This window comes from Lissotriton vulgaris, chromosome 1_1 (genome assembly GCF_964263255.1).
Source record: "Lissotriton vulgaris chromosome 1_1, aLisVul1.2, whole genome shotgun sequence".
In the NCBI taxonomy this organism is placed as follows: Eukaryota; Metazoa; Chordata; class Amphibia; order Caudata; family Salamandridae; genus Lissotriton; species Lissotriton vulgaris.
The window spans coordinates 969,670,224-969,685,778 of NC_141685.1; the positions used below are offsets into that span (position 1 = coordinate 969,670,224).

The 15,555-nt window shown below is 41.6% G+C and overlaps 1 protein-coding gene across 1 annotated transcript in view; it reads right to left on the reverse strand.

Moving 5' to 3' along the window:
- Nucleotides 1–338: 338 nt before the first annotated feature.
- Nucleotides 339–15,555, reverse strand: part of LOC147748311 (coagulation factor XI-like) — a 67,551-nt gene continuing 52,334 nt past the window's right edge. The window contains exons 9-11 of the mRNA XM_086960116.1: nt 15,261–15,420; nt 4,359–4,471; nt 339–535 (exon numbers count right to left, since the gene is read on the reverse strand). Of these exons, the coding sequence (XP_086816242.1) occupies nt 4,375–4,471; nt 15,261–15,420 (257 nt within the window). The 3' untranslated portion in view covers nt 339–535; nt 4,359–4,374. The remainder of the gene's footprint in view (nt 536–4,358; nt 4,472–15,260; nt 15,421–15,555) is intronic.

The following is a 15,555-nucleotide window of genomic DNA, read 5'->3' on the forward strand; positions in this document are numbered from 1 at the left end:
GCTTGTCCTTCTTGCCTGCGTTTGCTACTGTGTCCATACGTCTTCAGTACACCTCGATCTCTACTCTGCAAAAAAAAAAATCTGAGAGTTTACACACACACATAGGGGGCTGTTGCCTGAGGGGGTGGGGGGGCGGGGGGTGTGCCAGGTTCCAACTCTAGATGGCGGAATATGCCCAGTATGTGAATCTAAACAACGTCCATGCTGCAAAACATTTGTATCTAGTGCACTCTACTGATACAATAGTACCTAGCAGCAATCAGGTTCTGCAACTCATGCTTTACAGACAAACTAAACATACACAAGAAGCAACGAAAAAATAAAAAATGTCCAGCCAATTCAAAGCTTTGCATTTTACAGGGTTTATTTTTTTTATGTAAAAAGTATTGATTTCTACAGAAAAAAGGATTCAACTATCGACATCCAGGAGACCTCAAAATATCAGATGTGGAGTGTGATCACGTTATTGGCTGGAACAATCAGCAGCCTTTTCTCCTGACCCCAGCAGGAGCTCTCAGGGACGGGGTTCATCAACCTGTCAAATGAAGATTAGAACAAGTCAGCTTTGTAAATTGAAGAAGAAGAAGACGTGTGTGATTCTCGAAAGAACGTCGGCTCAGAAACCTTGTCACCATTTTACTAAGTCAGATAAGATGGGTTATTCACCTAAAAAATGTGGATTTTAAAGCTCTGTGCCCGCCAAATATGCACAACGTCTTAAAACATAGTTTCCTTACGAAGGCCAGATCCAAGTCCAGTTTTCAGAAGATCTGCATAGCATGCATCTACATATACGAAATATTAACTTATCTAAGTTCAGATACACAACCAGTGAAACTCTGAAAACCTGGCACTAGTTAGGTCTATGGTGGCTAGTATTATCCAGGACTCGGTAGAAAGACCTGGCCAGGCTGATGCGGACAACTACTAGACTAGGCTGGTGCTGAGACTGCTGGTCCAACAAACTCAATACTGGCTTCGAGCGAAAATCACACACTGGACAATTGGCAACCATTATTTACCAATCGGCACTGATCGGCTGCTTGGAGATGAATGGGGAGCAGATAAAGAGGGAAAGCGTGCACTGTCCTTTCACTTTAAATATGGAAATGAATTACGTTTGACTCAGTATGCAGGAGGACCCTCTTGGAAATCTAGATCATTGAAGAAGTTGTGCGGGGAAGTCTGTGGTTAAAAATGATTTTATTTTATATGTTATAATTGTAATGTTTCAAATTTAAGAAGACTATTGATCTTGATGTAAGGCCCTATGCACTCCAAAGTAATTATCTGGTCCCAGATAACATTTTGCATGTAAACAATTTTGATTGATTTGATTGACCGGGGAGTTAGTTGCCTACAACAATTCCTTTAGAGAAATATTGTTTTTAAATTATATTAAATTGCATGCATGTGGTGGACATAATATAGAAAAAATGTATTGTTCACATATGTAAACAATTCGACATTTGTTCAAAAAACACTTTCACACTTTTCATTCATAAAGACAAATTATAGCTCACATTTTATATAAAAACTCAATTTTCAAACCAGAAGCTACAGCCATAAATCATGATAAAAATAATTGTAAGTGTTAAGTGAAACTAAATATGAGTGAAATGAGACCTTTGTCAGGCATGTCCAGTGACCCTTGGTTAGGCATCATCGACACCACCACACACAGGGGGGTGGAAGTGGTGTCACTCATCCCCCCCCCATGTACCACAAAGACAAACACTGAGAAATGTGTTGAATTTTAAACTGATAGATTTTTCAACCCTGGTTTAAGATGCTCGACTCCTTATTTCTTATTATATTGTTAAGTACTGTGTCAGTTTTCACATTTCAAAGTGGCAGAAAAGAGTCAGAGAAGGTAAAGGCCAGGTGGAAATCGAGCTCTTCTTCAAAACGGGCAGTGGAATCAAATGTGATTTTTAAAACTGACACTAAAATCGGGGCAAACCTCTCTGCAATATGTCCCGCCCATACCGCAAAAGAAACAGCTGAGTCAATGATATTGTTAATATCTATTGCCACAACCCTATACATCCTGCTAGGTCTTATTGTGATAATCTGTGGCCCACATGTTCTGAACTCACATCCTTACCTACAAGACACCTAGAAACAGATACACATCCTGGTATGGGTAATCTCCTCCTGTCACTCAATGGTGACATGTTCCCTTTTCAACCCACTCTTCCACATTTTGAGGAATAGATCTTTGGGCCCCTGAGGCTTGCCTTCCTGCTGGAAGTGTGCCAGGCCTCCTCGGACTCCTTACTTCATACACCTGCTATTTAGCCTCAAGAAGTCTCACTTGGACCACTGTGGGGCCTTGAGGAGAGGGACAAGTGGCTCTCGGATGTGTTTGTTGTCAGTCCATGGATGTTACCCCCAAGTCATCTGTTCTGAGCGTACATCCATCTATGTAAAACACCCAGCAGCTGGTACACATCTCTTAATGGGTTATCTTATCTGGTCACTCAAGGTTGAACTTTCCCCATCACAATCTGCTCTTTCAAAAGTTGTGGGAATTGCTGGTTGGACTGCTATGGGTGGTATACATGCTAGCAGTCTAATAGGCCTCCTGGAGTGTCTGTCTTCAGAGGCTGAATCTTTAGCCTCGTTCAGTCTCACTTTGACTGTTGAGAGTCGCGGTGACTTGGGGAGTTGGGGAGGGGACAAGTGGCTCACTGTTAGGTTTCCGTGGCAGGTAGACTGCTTCAATATTGCACTCACTGGCAAGTATAAGGTTAGATAATTGATGCCCACTATCCAACACAACTACACCAGAAAACATTTGGGACATATTTTCTCTGGAGTCATATTTCTCTTCTCCTCATGCTCTTGTATTACTCAGCTCCTCCTTGGTCTACCTACGGGGTAGGGGCTTTTATGGAGGCCTCGAGATCTCCATTCTTCAGCCTGCAGCTTCCGACTGTGATGTTTGTATTTTGTCTTCTCGTTGTGTTTTGAAACCTTTTTTTTATTCTAGCCACAGAGTTTAATGTTCTGCTCACACCCAATGACTACTTTATGTTAAAGTACCTGGAAAGGGAGATGCAGTTCATTCTCTAGAGTTAGTATTTAATATTTTTCAACTAACCCTGAAGAGGAAAGGCCTTTAGAAAAACGTGCAATAGCAGCTTCTAAAGTGCCAGTTGTTCCCCCAGAGGAGAGTTTGGTGGAAGGACCTTGGATGCAAATGATTTGACTTAAATTAAAGAGAACACTTTGCAGTATCATGTTAGCCTGAGAGAATTCAGTAATGTGGCGTCTTACTGATTAATGTATATTCCTGACCCATCTCTTGGTGCTTTTGGGTGTATTCCTAGAAGTTTTTATTTAAAGAGAATTACTAAGCGTCCAATAGAGGAGGTCTCCAATTGCACTTGAATGACCCTTAATGAACCATGTCATATCCTTCTTATTGGTTCAAAGTGTTTTCAAATACATTAAATATATCTGTCTTCTACTGAGTGAAATCTTATTCAAATGTTACATAAAGTGCATTTTGCCTCCATTGCTTCTATGGTCCATTTATAAAGTGGGTTTATTTTAGGCTTTTCTTTCATTAGTAGACTAAATTAAAAGTATTCCTCTCGAAATGTTGACTGAAATTTACAGTTTATATGCACTTATTTATCTTAATTTGATTACAAAATAGCCTCTAGACCTCCATTCCTCCCTCTGCGTTGCCCTCTTTTGATGTTCAGTTTTTTCCTTCTTCGTCTCTCATTTAAACTAGGTTTTATTTGCTCACAGCCAAGGTCCACATCTGGTTGCCTGGGTCACAGGTCTGCTCTCAGGGAAAGAGAATCCTTCATCCAGGTGTGCCTTGGGTCTCCGCACATTTCATTAAGATCTTCATTTAAGGAAAACAACGCAAACCCACCTTATCACCAGTTACCCAATTGTCTAACTGTTTGGCTCCCACTGTCCTCACCGGTTGTCTTCCACCCTGTCTCCACTCTCTCATTAATTAATATTTCCTCCTGCCCCTCACTGCCGCCTGTTGCTTTTCCCAATCTGTCTCTCCCTTCCTACTGTACTCAAAATTAATTCCACATGATATACTGACATTTGTTCTATCAACTATTTAATTCACTTTCTTCCCTACAATGTGTTAACTTTTGAGATATTTGTAAATAGATTGCAGTCTCTGTAGGTATTTATTGTGTCGCCCTCTAGTACCCAATCTACAAGTAGATTGGTATTATTAACAATAAAAAAATAAAGAAATCGCATAAATCTCATGACAGCTAACCCTGCTACCCTTTGGGCCAGAACCATAGCAAGTGAGTTTACATCCTGATGGCACAGGTGTGTCTTGTCATACCATGTCATGTCTGGTTTACCTGTAATGGAATCCTCCTATGGTATTCTCGAAAATCCAGACACCACGTCTTTTGTGATTGTTATCTGAGAAGGCTGCGGGAGCGCAATCACACTCTTCGTGTAACAGTCCTTCCTGTGGTGGAAAAAAAACACGTTGATTAGATTTACAACTTAATGAATAATGCCCATTTTGGAGCAGGGGTATAACAGGCTCTAAACTTCATTGATATAATTATGTATTGCACTGGATTGTCACTAGGTTTTAGCAGATAATTTGCCATATTTGTACATACATACAGGATACTCTGGTAGTAACAGAGCGCGTTATAAAACAGCTAAAATAAAAATAAATAAAAATTATTTGACTACTACGTTGCTCTATGTGCACACAACGCAAAATAATTACAACTGCTAAAACAAGACCAAACATTTTTCGTACTCAATTTATTGAGTGAAATGAGGCCTTGGTGGCGTTATTTACGGGTGTTATTGCTAAAACAGGCGCAGAGTATTTGCGTTCATTTTAGGACTTCCACCGATTTAGGAAAAATACTTTTGAGCTTCAAATTAAAGTCATAAAAGACACAACTAATAAGCAAAACACACAAATGCCCAAAAATAAATGTTGAGAAACTGATATTGAAAAATGTACTGCTGCAAACTATCTTTTTGTGAACTGATAAAAAATAAGCATAATTCTCACATTTTTGATCAGACCTCCAGGAAATTATTTTAAAGAGAAATGCCAGTTGAATATAGCTACTTTGATCAGATTTTTCTCCGTGAAGCTTTGTTTTTCTCTTATCCAGCAGGAAGTGCAATTTCTTTCTTTCTTTTTAATGTGTTGCTGGTATAATGGATTACAAGGGGAAGACAATTAGAAATTCTGACAAATTTTCAAGGTGAAATGTTATTGAAAGGGGATAATTATGTGGTATTTTCCCTTTGAAAGGCTGCTTGGGTTCAATTTGCATGCTATGTTTCATGACAGGAACTGATTTTTGCCTGATTCTTTTTTGCCTGATCCTATTTTTAGGTCTGGCATTAGCCAAGACCTTTTGATGTTTCTTAAATATGTGTACAATACCTACATATTGGGGCTTTTAGCCACCAATCTTCATTCCATTGGTCAGTTGCTTTTGCTTCTGCCCAATACAGAATTTAGCATAGAGCAGTGGGTCAGTCTACTTAAACCACATTTTCTCTTTACTTGTAGTGACTTTGTATTTAGAACGTGATGTGATCGCAGGATGCTTCTGGTACACTTTCCAGTTTTATCAGATCCCATCTCCTGCCAATGATGTTGTAAATTTCTTTTGGAGTGGTTTGTGTTTTTGACTGCTGCTGTTTCACAGCATACCAGAATGTGTCCATTTGACACTGTTATTGTATATTGGAACCTCTTTTTTTGTTTATTTCCTTCCTTTCCTTCTTTTTCTTCCTTCTCTTGACTTATTGCCTTCTTTCCTTTTCTTTCCCCCTCTAGACATGTAATTCTTACTTTCTTTATTTATTCTTTACTGCGTTCTTTCCTTCTCATTTTTGACTTCTTTCATACCTTCTTTCTCTCTCTCCTCTTTCCTTTGCTCTTTCCTACTTTTCCCCTTCTCTTTCCCACGTACCTTGTTTTGCCTTTCATTCTGGCCTTCTTTTGCTCTCACCTTCTTTCCCTTCTCTTTTCTTTGCTGTCTTTCCTTCACTCTTTACTTTTCTCTTGCTTTTCCTTTTCGCCCTTTCTTTTTTCCTTCTCTCCCATTCCTCCTCTCTTTTCCTCTTGCTATCCTTCTTTCCCTTTATTCTTACCTAATATTTTTTGCCTTCTTTCTTGCCCTTTCCTTCTTTTACTTTCCTAAATACCCTTTCCTTCTTTTTTCTCTATATCTTTACTTCCTTCTCTTTCCTCCTGTCTTTCCTTCATGCTTAACTTCTTTATTGCCCTGTTTTTCTTCTCTTGCCTTGCCTTCTCTCTTACTTGCCTTCTCTCATCTTTACTCCTTTCCATCTTTTTTCTATTATCTCCTGTTCTTACCTTCCATTTCCTTTTCTCTATCATTTCATATTTTCTTGTTTTTTTCCTTCTTTCTTTCTTGCCTTCCTTCTTGTACATTTGTTGCCTTCCCTCTTGCCATCTTTCTTTCCTGCCCTCTTACTCCTTCTTGCCACCCGTGCTGCTTTCTTTTTAGCCATCATACTTTCTCCTTACCCTTTCTCTTCCCCTCTCACCCTCTTTCCCTCTTTTTCCTTCTTCCTTTCTTGCCATCTTGTCCTCATTCTCTTAACTTCTTGCCCTCCCACTTGCCTTCTTCCCTCTTTCGTTACCTGGGTCTTTCTTGATATCTTTCTTCAGCCAATACCAGACTAATTAACTCATTAAGTAGTTCCCTTCAGCGACAGATAGTACTATGATAATTTGTGTTTTTGAGACCCAAAACGTTTTTTTGCCTGTCACAATTTTTTTATTTTTTACATTGACAAGAGCTGTGCATATTCCAAAACAAAGTGTTGCTAAACCCATAACAAAACAAGAATTGCCAGAAGGGTGATGTCCAATGTCTGACCTATTGGCTTTGCCAATGCTTGTTAGACAATGGTCATTCATCTGAAGTAAATACTAATTGCTTTTGTATAGTTTAGTGGAAGTGCTATTTTTCCCTGCTCTGTAGGCGGTAATAGACACAATATTGTCCACCATCATATTTAGGGAGTCCACTTTTATGCTGTTTCTGGTTTTTACATATAACTAAAGACAGACAAATATTGTATCTTCCTTTGTGAGTCTCTCCATTCTTTCTGTATGGAGGGGCAGGCCACCTCCATTTCCAGAAGCAATAAAAACCTGGCATTTCTCTTCAATATAAACACAAGGTAATAACTATGATGAATTCAAACTAATAAGTATGCCCAGCTGTGACTCCTCTAACACTCTCGAAACATTTCACGCATATGCGGCGTAACGTAACCAACCTCTCCCACTCTCTACATCCAAAATCGCACTAACCACACACCTCTAAAAAGGGTGCCCAGAAACCTTCCAGTATGCTGTGTACATGCGCAACGCAGAGGATTAAAAAAATATGGATTCCAAAAGAAGTTCAGTTAGCTGTGCGCATGTGCTATTAGAACAATTCTCGTATTTTCAGATGAGTGTATTTTTTGTTGTACATGGCATTAATACCCTACACAACTTGTGAACAGTCATTCATCTGTCAAGTTCATGTGGAAATTTACTAGATGCAACTTCGTTCTTATACCAAACACAAAACAAACATGAAAAATACCTCGATTATGAGGACAATTCAATATAGATAAATATTGCTGGAGTCGTCAACCCAAAATATATATATATATATATATATATATATATATATATATATATATATATATATATATATATATATATATATATATATAATATATATATATATTTTACCTACTGGCGGTCACCAGTAGGTAGTTATAGTTAGGATTTTTTTCAATGTTAAATCTCAAAATTCTATTTGGAATAACTTTGGCTTCGGTTGACGAATCTGCCTGAAAATTTTCTCAAAATGGCCCCGCGGCGCCCCGGTCCTTCCCTCAAGGTTTGGGGGGGGATTCGTCAAGCGGGGGCCGAGATAAAAGGGGGGTCCCAAAACACGTTTTCTCCATGTTAATTTCCATAGGGCGGTCGATTTCACTTTTAGCCCGAACAGCTGAATGGATTTACACCAAACTTGGCAAAATTGTAGGGACTGGTAGCCTGATGTGCCTTTGCTATGTCTCAAGATATGTGCTCCAGTGGATTTTGAGTAATTTAGGTTCCAAAAAATATATATATCTATAGGCGCGCTCCAGTGCGCGCACCGGGGAGCGCACCAGGCGCGACACGCGACTTGCGCGCAGAAAGCTGATTGGCTCTCGGGTGTCTGTAAACATTCTAAACAGTCTGGAGCAGCCGCCATCTTGTGTCTCGGTAAAATCGAGACGCAAGAGGTGGAAAAAACAAAGGGGGGAATTGACCAAAAGGGGGCAGGGTAGACCCCCTCCTCACCCCCTAGGTTTAATGTGGGGGCTAAAATAGGGTCCTGCGGGGCATTTTAAAAAAATATTTTTTTTCGATTTGTGCAGGGGGATCGCCCGGTACGCGCACCCGGAAGCGCACCGGGGAGCGTAGCACGGGGAAAATCCAGGACCATATTTATGAAGGCCTTGCGCTGCCAGTTTTGCGCCGCCTGTGCGTCACTTTTTGTGACGCACCAGCGGTGTAAAAAAATGCGCCTCGTTGCGCTATATTTAAAAAGTGACGCATCTAGGTAGATGCGTCACTTTTTAAATATAGTGCAACGAGGCACATTTTTTTACACCGCTGGTGCGATGCGTCACTTTTCTATGCGCACTCATTACGACATTCCAGATGTGTCATATTTAATGTATGACGAATCATGTCGCAAGGAGTTACAGATACGTCAGTATTTCTGACATATCTGTAAACAGAAAAGTGACGCATTGCTGGAGTGCGTCACGAACGAAAGTAGCTATCTGGGTGCGCTTTCAGGTGAGCTCACCGGTTAACTTACCGGAAAGCTTACCGGAGAGCTTACCGGAGCGCGCACCCAGAGCGCAAAAGAAAAAAATTATATAAAAAAAAAAATGAATACTTACACAAAACAGCAAATTGTAAAAAAAAAAAAAGTTAGAAACTCGATATAGAAAGGAATTAGCATTTAAAAAACATTTGAAATTCACTGAAAAAACCATAGGTTTCACACCAGTTATAGTTAGGAATTAGCATTTAAAAAACCTATCAAATTCACTGAAAAAACCATAGGTTTCACACCAGTTATAGTTACCTGGAAATTTTACTGACATAAAACCATTGAAATTCCCACGTTATAGTTAGTTGGACTCACTATAACTTGCGCGTGTAATGCACTGCTGATGACATCACATATTACATCACTCATGACATGGTGAGTGACATCACTCATGACATCACTGATGACACCATCCTTGTGACAGAGAGACTGACCTACTTTCACTGTAAAGTAACCCTTAAAACACATTTTGAAAAATAAAAAATAACATTTAAAAAAAAGTGGACATACCTATACCAGATACAACAACCAATTCAGTAATTCCACCATTTATATACACATCCACTCACTCACCAACACTTCTATATAGTCACTCATACATATACTAACTCATCATATGTAGTGAGACATCTATACATCCGTTAACACACCGACAGTCTTCCAAAAGTTGCTCACACACATACTCACACATGCAAATAAACTATTGAACATCCATTTATTTGCATATACAGCTATACATACACTACCAGCTTACTTCTAAGGAAACTTACACATACTTACTCTCTTAAACAATCACTTATAGAAACACATACTTATTAAAACAAGAACTCTTTCAATCTCTCACTCTCACATTTACTCAATTATATACATTAAAACATATGTAGTTACTGATAAAGACACTAGTGACACAGTCATTCACTTACTAACACATACATATACACACTCATTCACCCTTACAATCCTACACATATGCTGTCTTCAAAACACATACAAACAGTGAGTCAGTCATTGATGCATCTTTGTGCTAAGTAACACCCCCACCAAATCAAACAGACAATTATAAAGATACTAAAAAAAACATCTAATAACCCATATACACACACATGTAGCTACTCACCAACCCATGCAGCCACTTATACACAAAGTGAAACACTGATACATATATTTAAATATTTAAACATTACTCGCTAATATATGTATTCACTAAGATACACTTAATAAGGCAGTTATCCAATCATTTTTTTTAAAAAAAACATCCATTAAGACAATAATTTAAACAAATATTCTTCCATCGACCTTAACATATACATATATAAAACATATTTATTTATCTGAAAGACACACATTCACTGGATGGTGTCATCAGTGATGTCATGAGTGATGTCACTGACCATGTCATGAGTGATGTAATATGTGATGTCATCAGCAGTGCATTACACGCGCAAGTTATAGTGAGTCCAATTAACTATAACGTGGGAATTTCAATGGTTTTATGTCAGTAAAATTTCCAGGTAACTATAACTGGTGTGAAACATATGGTTTGGATCATAAGAAAACAGTTATTCAGGGCAAACATCTGGAGCAATCATAACCAGTTATGCTTTTTTAAATTACTGGTTTGTTTACGTGCTTTATTTTTTCTGAATTTGTTTATTTTGTATTGTTCAATACAAATTATTTATACATGTACTTGATATCCAGCATTCGATTTTTAATATAAATACATAAAGTTATTTTTTTTAAATGTATTATGATCTACTTCCTTATCACACAATTTAACTGGTCATAAAAAATATAGTTCAAATTCCATTCGTTTACGTTTTTGATTCAGGATTTGCTTCGGTTTTAGCTGGGGAGGTGTGTTTCCTGCTTTCCAACCAGCTGTAAACCACCCCTTAGTCATGGAAAACTCCAAATAAACTTCAGGCTAACTTGAATGGGCAAAGGCGGTGCTGGAGGCACAGCAAGCTCATGCACACACAGCGCCCTGCTTTCCTCCTCTCACTCCTATCATCCTCAGTGCATTGAACAGGTTGAAGGAGCAGCTTGCACCAAACTTAGCTTTGAGAACTGTTCGCAGAAGGAAACGCCACTTTACTACTGTGATACTTCACACTGGTAACACATTTATCCTATTATTACACAGCACTCATTTCAGTGATTGGCAACGTGCTGGGCTGCTTCAACACTGTAGTGCATGAAATGGCAGAATAGAAACAGTGAAAGAAATTCACTCTAGGCAGGAGTTCCAGTGACATAATCCGTTGCAGCAGGCCCCCGCAGTGATAGATCTACACTGTACACAGGTGCACTGACAGACATATGCCGTGGGCTGTCTGTACCAGTGACAGCGATACTCTGTAGGCTGGAGAGTTAAAGTGATACACTGTGCACTGGTGTATCCGCAGTGACAGACATGCACTGAGGAATGCAGCTCGAAAGTGGTTGATAGATTGGAAATAGGTGCAGTGACAGGCATATGCCGTGGGCTGTCAGAACCAGTGACAGCGATACTCTGTAGGCTGGTGCGCTGAAAGTGATGCAGTGTGCACTGGTGCATCAGTAGTGACAAAAGTGCACTGCGAAGTGAAGCACGAAAGTGAGAGATACATTGGAAACAGGTGCAGTGACCGAGATACACTGTAGGCTGGAGCACATCAACGACAGGTGCACTGTAGACAGGAGCTCAGCAGAGCCAGGGATTCACTGTAGGCACAGGTCAGAGTAGAAACAGAGATACTCTGCAGACTGTAACCTCAGCAATGACAGAGATTGGGTGTAATCAGGAGCACAGACATAACAGAGATTCACTGTAAACAGGTGCAGTGGCAGAGATGCACTGCAGGGAGGAGCTCACTACTAAGATACATTATAAGCAGGCGCAACCGCAGTGAGATCTTGTAGACTGGAGCTCAGCAGTGACAGACACACTGTAGACGCCTCAGTCCCAGCAGTGGAAGAGGTGCACCGTAGACCGGTGCTCAGTAGTAAAACAGATACATTGCATCTATGTGCAGTGACAGAGATACACTGCAAAAATAACAGTTGATGGACAGAATGCAGAACAATGTCATACATTCACCCCAGTACAGAGATCTGGGCCTAAATCCATCGTTTGTTTGCTCATCATGCCATTCCAGTTTGAACCCAGCCATATGCAAATCAGTCTTGACCCTGTCCCCCCGATAGGAACAATCCAGCCCAAACTTCCAAGCCAGGTCCTCCCTGGACTGGAAACAAGCATCCTAGGACCGGTTTCGGGCTTTTAGCCCTCATCAGCCAGGATAGCTTGATTCCAGGGACACAGAGAGCACAGGACTCACGTCTGAGCATACCCGTCCCACTCGGGGTGACAAATGCAGATATGGCCATATGCAAATCAGTCTGACCCTGTGTCTCATGGGAACAGTCCAGCCCAAACTGCCAACTGCCGGTCCCAGGATGCTTGTTTCCGGTCCAGGGAAGTCATGGCTTGGTAGTTGGGGCTGGACTGTTCCCATGAGGCACAGGGTCAGACTGATTTGCATATGGCCATGTCTGAACTGGGGTGGTGGAGTGAGCTAAAGAATGATGATGGATTAAACCCAGATCAGTTGACTGGGGGGGTTGATTTGCTCAAGCGCTCCGTCCATCATCCCCTTTGGCATCGCTTTGTTCGCCCTAAGTTGGCAGGGTATGCCCAGACGTGGGTCCCTTGCTCACTTTGCCAATGGATTCAAGATAGCCTGGCTGATGAGCGTTATGAACCCGACAGCAGTCCCAGGATGTTTGTTTCTGGTCCAGGGAAGACATGGCTTGGCAGTTCGGGCTGCACTGTTCCCATGAGGCACAGGGTCAGACTGATTTTGCATATGGCCATGTCTGAACTGGGGTGGTGGAGTGAGCTAAAGAATGATGATGGATTAAACCCAGATCAGTTGACTGTGGGTGAGTGTTTGATTTGCTCAAGCGCTCCGTTCATCATCCCCTTTGGTATCGCTGTGATACACTGTATGCAGGAGCTCAGTGGTGACAGACATACATTCTACACACATGCAGTGGCAATGATACACTGTAGACAGGAGCTCTATGGTGACAGACATACATTGTACACACATGCAATGACAATGATAGACTGTAGGCAGTAGCTCAGTGGTGACAGGTGCACTGTAGAGAGGATCATAGCGGTGACACAGATTTACTGTAGACACATGTCTGTCCAAGCGGTGACAGCAGTACACAGTACACAGATGAAGAGATAGGGATACATTGTAGACTGGGGCACAAAATGTAAGCAAGACACACTGGAGACAGGCACAGAGATCCTCCTTGGGCAGTAGTGCAGCAGTGGCAAAGCTTCAGCATATACACAAGTTCTAGCAGTGGCAGCGACCACCCGTGCACAGGTGCTCAGCAGTGAGATATTCAATGCACAGGTGCTCAGCAGTGATAGAACACCCATGCCCAGGTGATCAGCAGTGACAGAGACCACCCGTGCACAGGTGATCAGCAGTGAGAGATCACCCGTGCACAGGTGCTCATTAGTGAGACCACCCATGCACAGGTGCGCAGCAGTGACAGAGACCACTTGTGCACATGTTTTCAGCAGTGACAGAGACCACCCGTGCACAGGTGCTCAGCAGTGAGAGATCACCCGTGCACAGGTGCTCAGCAGTGACAGATCACCCGTGCACAGCAGTGACAGAGATCACCCGTGCACAGGTGCTCAGCAGTGACAGAGATCACCCATGCACAGGTGCTCAGCAGTGAGATATTTCATGCACAGGTACTCAGCAGTGACAGAGACCACTTGTGCACATGTTTTCAGCAGTGACAGAGACCACCCGTGCACAGGTGCTCAGCAGTGAGAGATCACCCGTGCACAGGTGCTCAGCAGTGACAGATCACCCGTGCACAGGTGCTCAGCAGTGACAGAGATCACCCATGCACAGGTGCTCAGCAGTGAGATATTTCATGCACAGGTACTCAGCAGTGACAGAGACCACCCATGCTCAGCAGTGACAGATATTCCATGCACAGGTGCTGAGCAGTGCGATATTCCATGCACAGGTGCTCAGCAGTGACAGAAACCACCCATGCATAGGTGCTCTGCAATGAGAGAGACCACCCGTGCACAGGTGCTCTGCAGTGATAGAGCCCAACCGTGTACAGCTGCTCAGCAGTGATAGAGACCACCCGTGCACAGGTGCTCAGCAGTGATCGAGACCACCCATGCACAGGTGCTCAGCAGTGAGATATTCCATGAACAAGTACTCTTCCAACTTCTCAGGGAGCGCAGCAGCCGAACAGAGCAAGATCGACTAGTAGGATCCCATCTTGTCCAAAGAGAAAGAAGAACGCTGTATTCACACTCCAATTGACAAAACAGAGACAATTAACATGAGACACTTAAAATGGAGGAGACCTCTGAACAAGAAATCAATTTAAGGTGGATGGAATGTCATTTTCTCAATTGCAGCAACAGATTTCTATCCCAAGCACTTCCTGTCTCAAAGGCTATTGGAGGAAGTGGCGTTCAGTGGCCTGCACTTTTCTCCCAGTACACCAGGATGTTCAATATCTCCCAAGGGTTTAAGTAGGTAGGCCAACTCACTTGTAAATAAATGTAATCAAGCCATTGGCTGCCATGAATAGCATCATTGAGGAATCCATGGCCCAGCAATGACATTATGTATAGAGACAGAGGCTACAGGGGAAAACAGAAACTTTGTATCTGCTAACATAACATCCTGGTGAGACCCTCAGACTTCTGAATGGCACGAGGCCTTTAAAGTTCAGAAGAACCTTCATGTCACACTTGCTTATAGGTATCTGACTGTTGCATCTCTAACATTAATATGAAGCAAGGAGTTGGTTGAAGAGAAGTTTATTGAATTTCCAGTGCAAGGGTAAATCCCACGAATTTGGAAGCACTCTGGTGAAGCTGTTGTCCGATTGAGTCATCAAGCAGGAATCCCTACGGGACAACAGCTGCACCATGGAGACAGAACATAACATCGCTAGGCATTCCAATTCCAAGCAATAGTTAAAGGGATACAACACTGACCCACCACATGTACACATCTCCTGGTCCCTGTAACACATTACTGTTTGTAAGTGCACAGAACCAGTTAACTGCGATCTGAGCACTATTTGAAACACTACCAATAGCACAATACATCAGAGCCATCTAATGCTGATAATCTGAGTACCAATACATTGCAATTAAAAAAACATTAGCCACCTAGAGCTCCTTGATGCTCATCTCAAGAAGCAATACAAATATTCATGTATTATTTCATTCTAGTTCTTGTTACATAAAAGTGTGATATGACATTTATTCAAACTTGACTTAAAGAAAGAATTTACCGTTGGGCTACGTTAGAGAAGTCGCCATCCACAAAGGTGAAAAACTGGCATAAAGGATCTTCTTTGCACAACTGTTGACATTGTTGGTCCGAGTCAACCTTGACCACCCCACGGTCATTTCCTAGAAAGTCCAATCCTTTAAAAATGTGGTCACTGCATCCTGCAAGAGAAGAGATGACAGCTGATGAAAGGACTGCACACTTCCACTCCTAGAGAACCATTAAAATGGAGTCTGATGGATTCTTGTTTACTGTGCTGTCAGCTCCTCTAAGAGTTTCCTTTACAAGCTGAATTG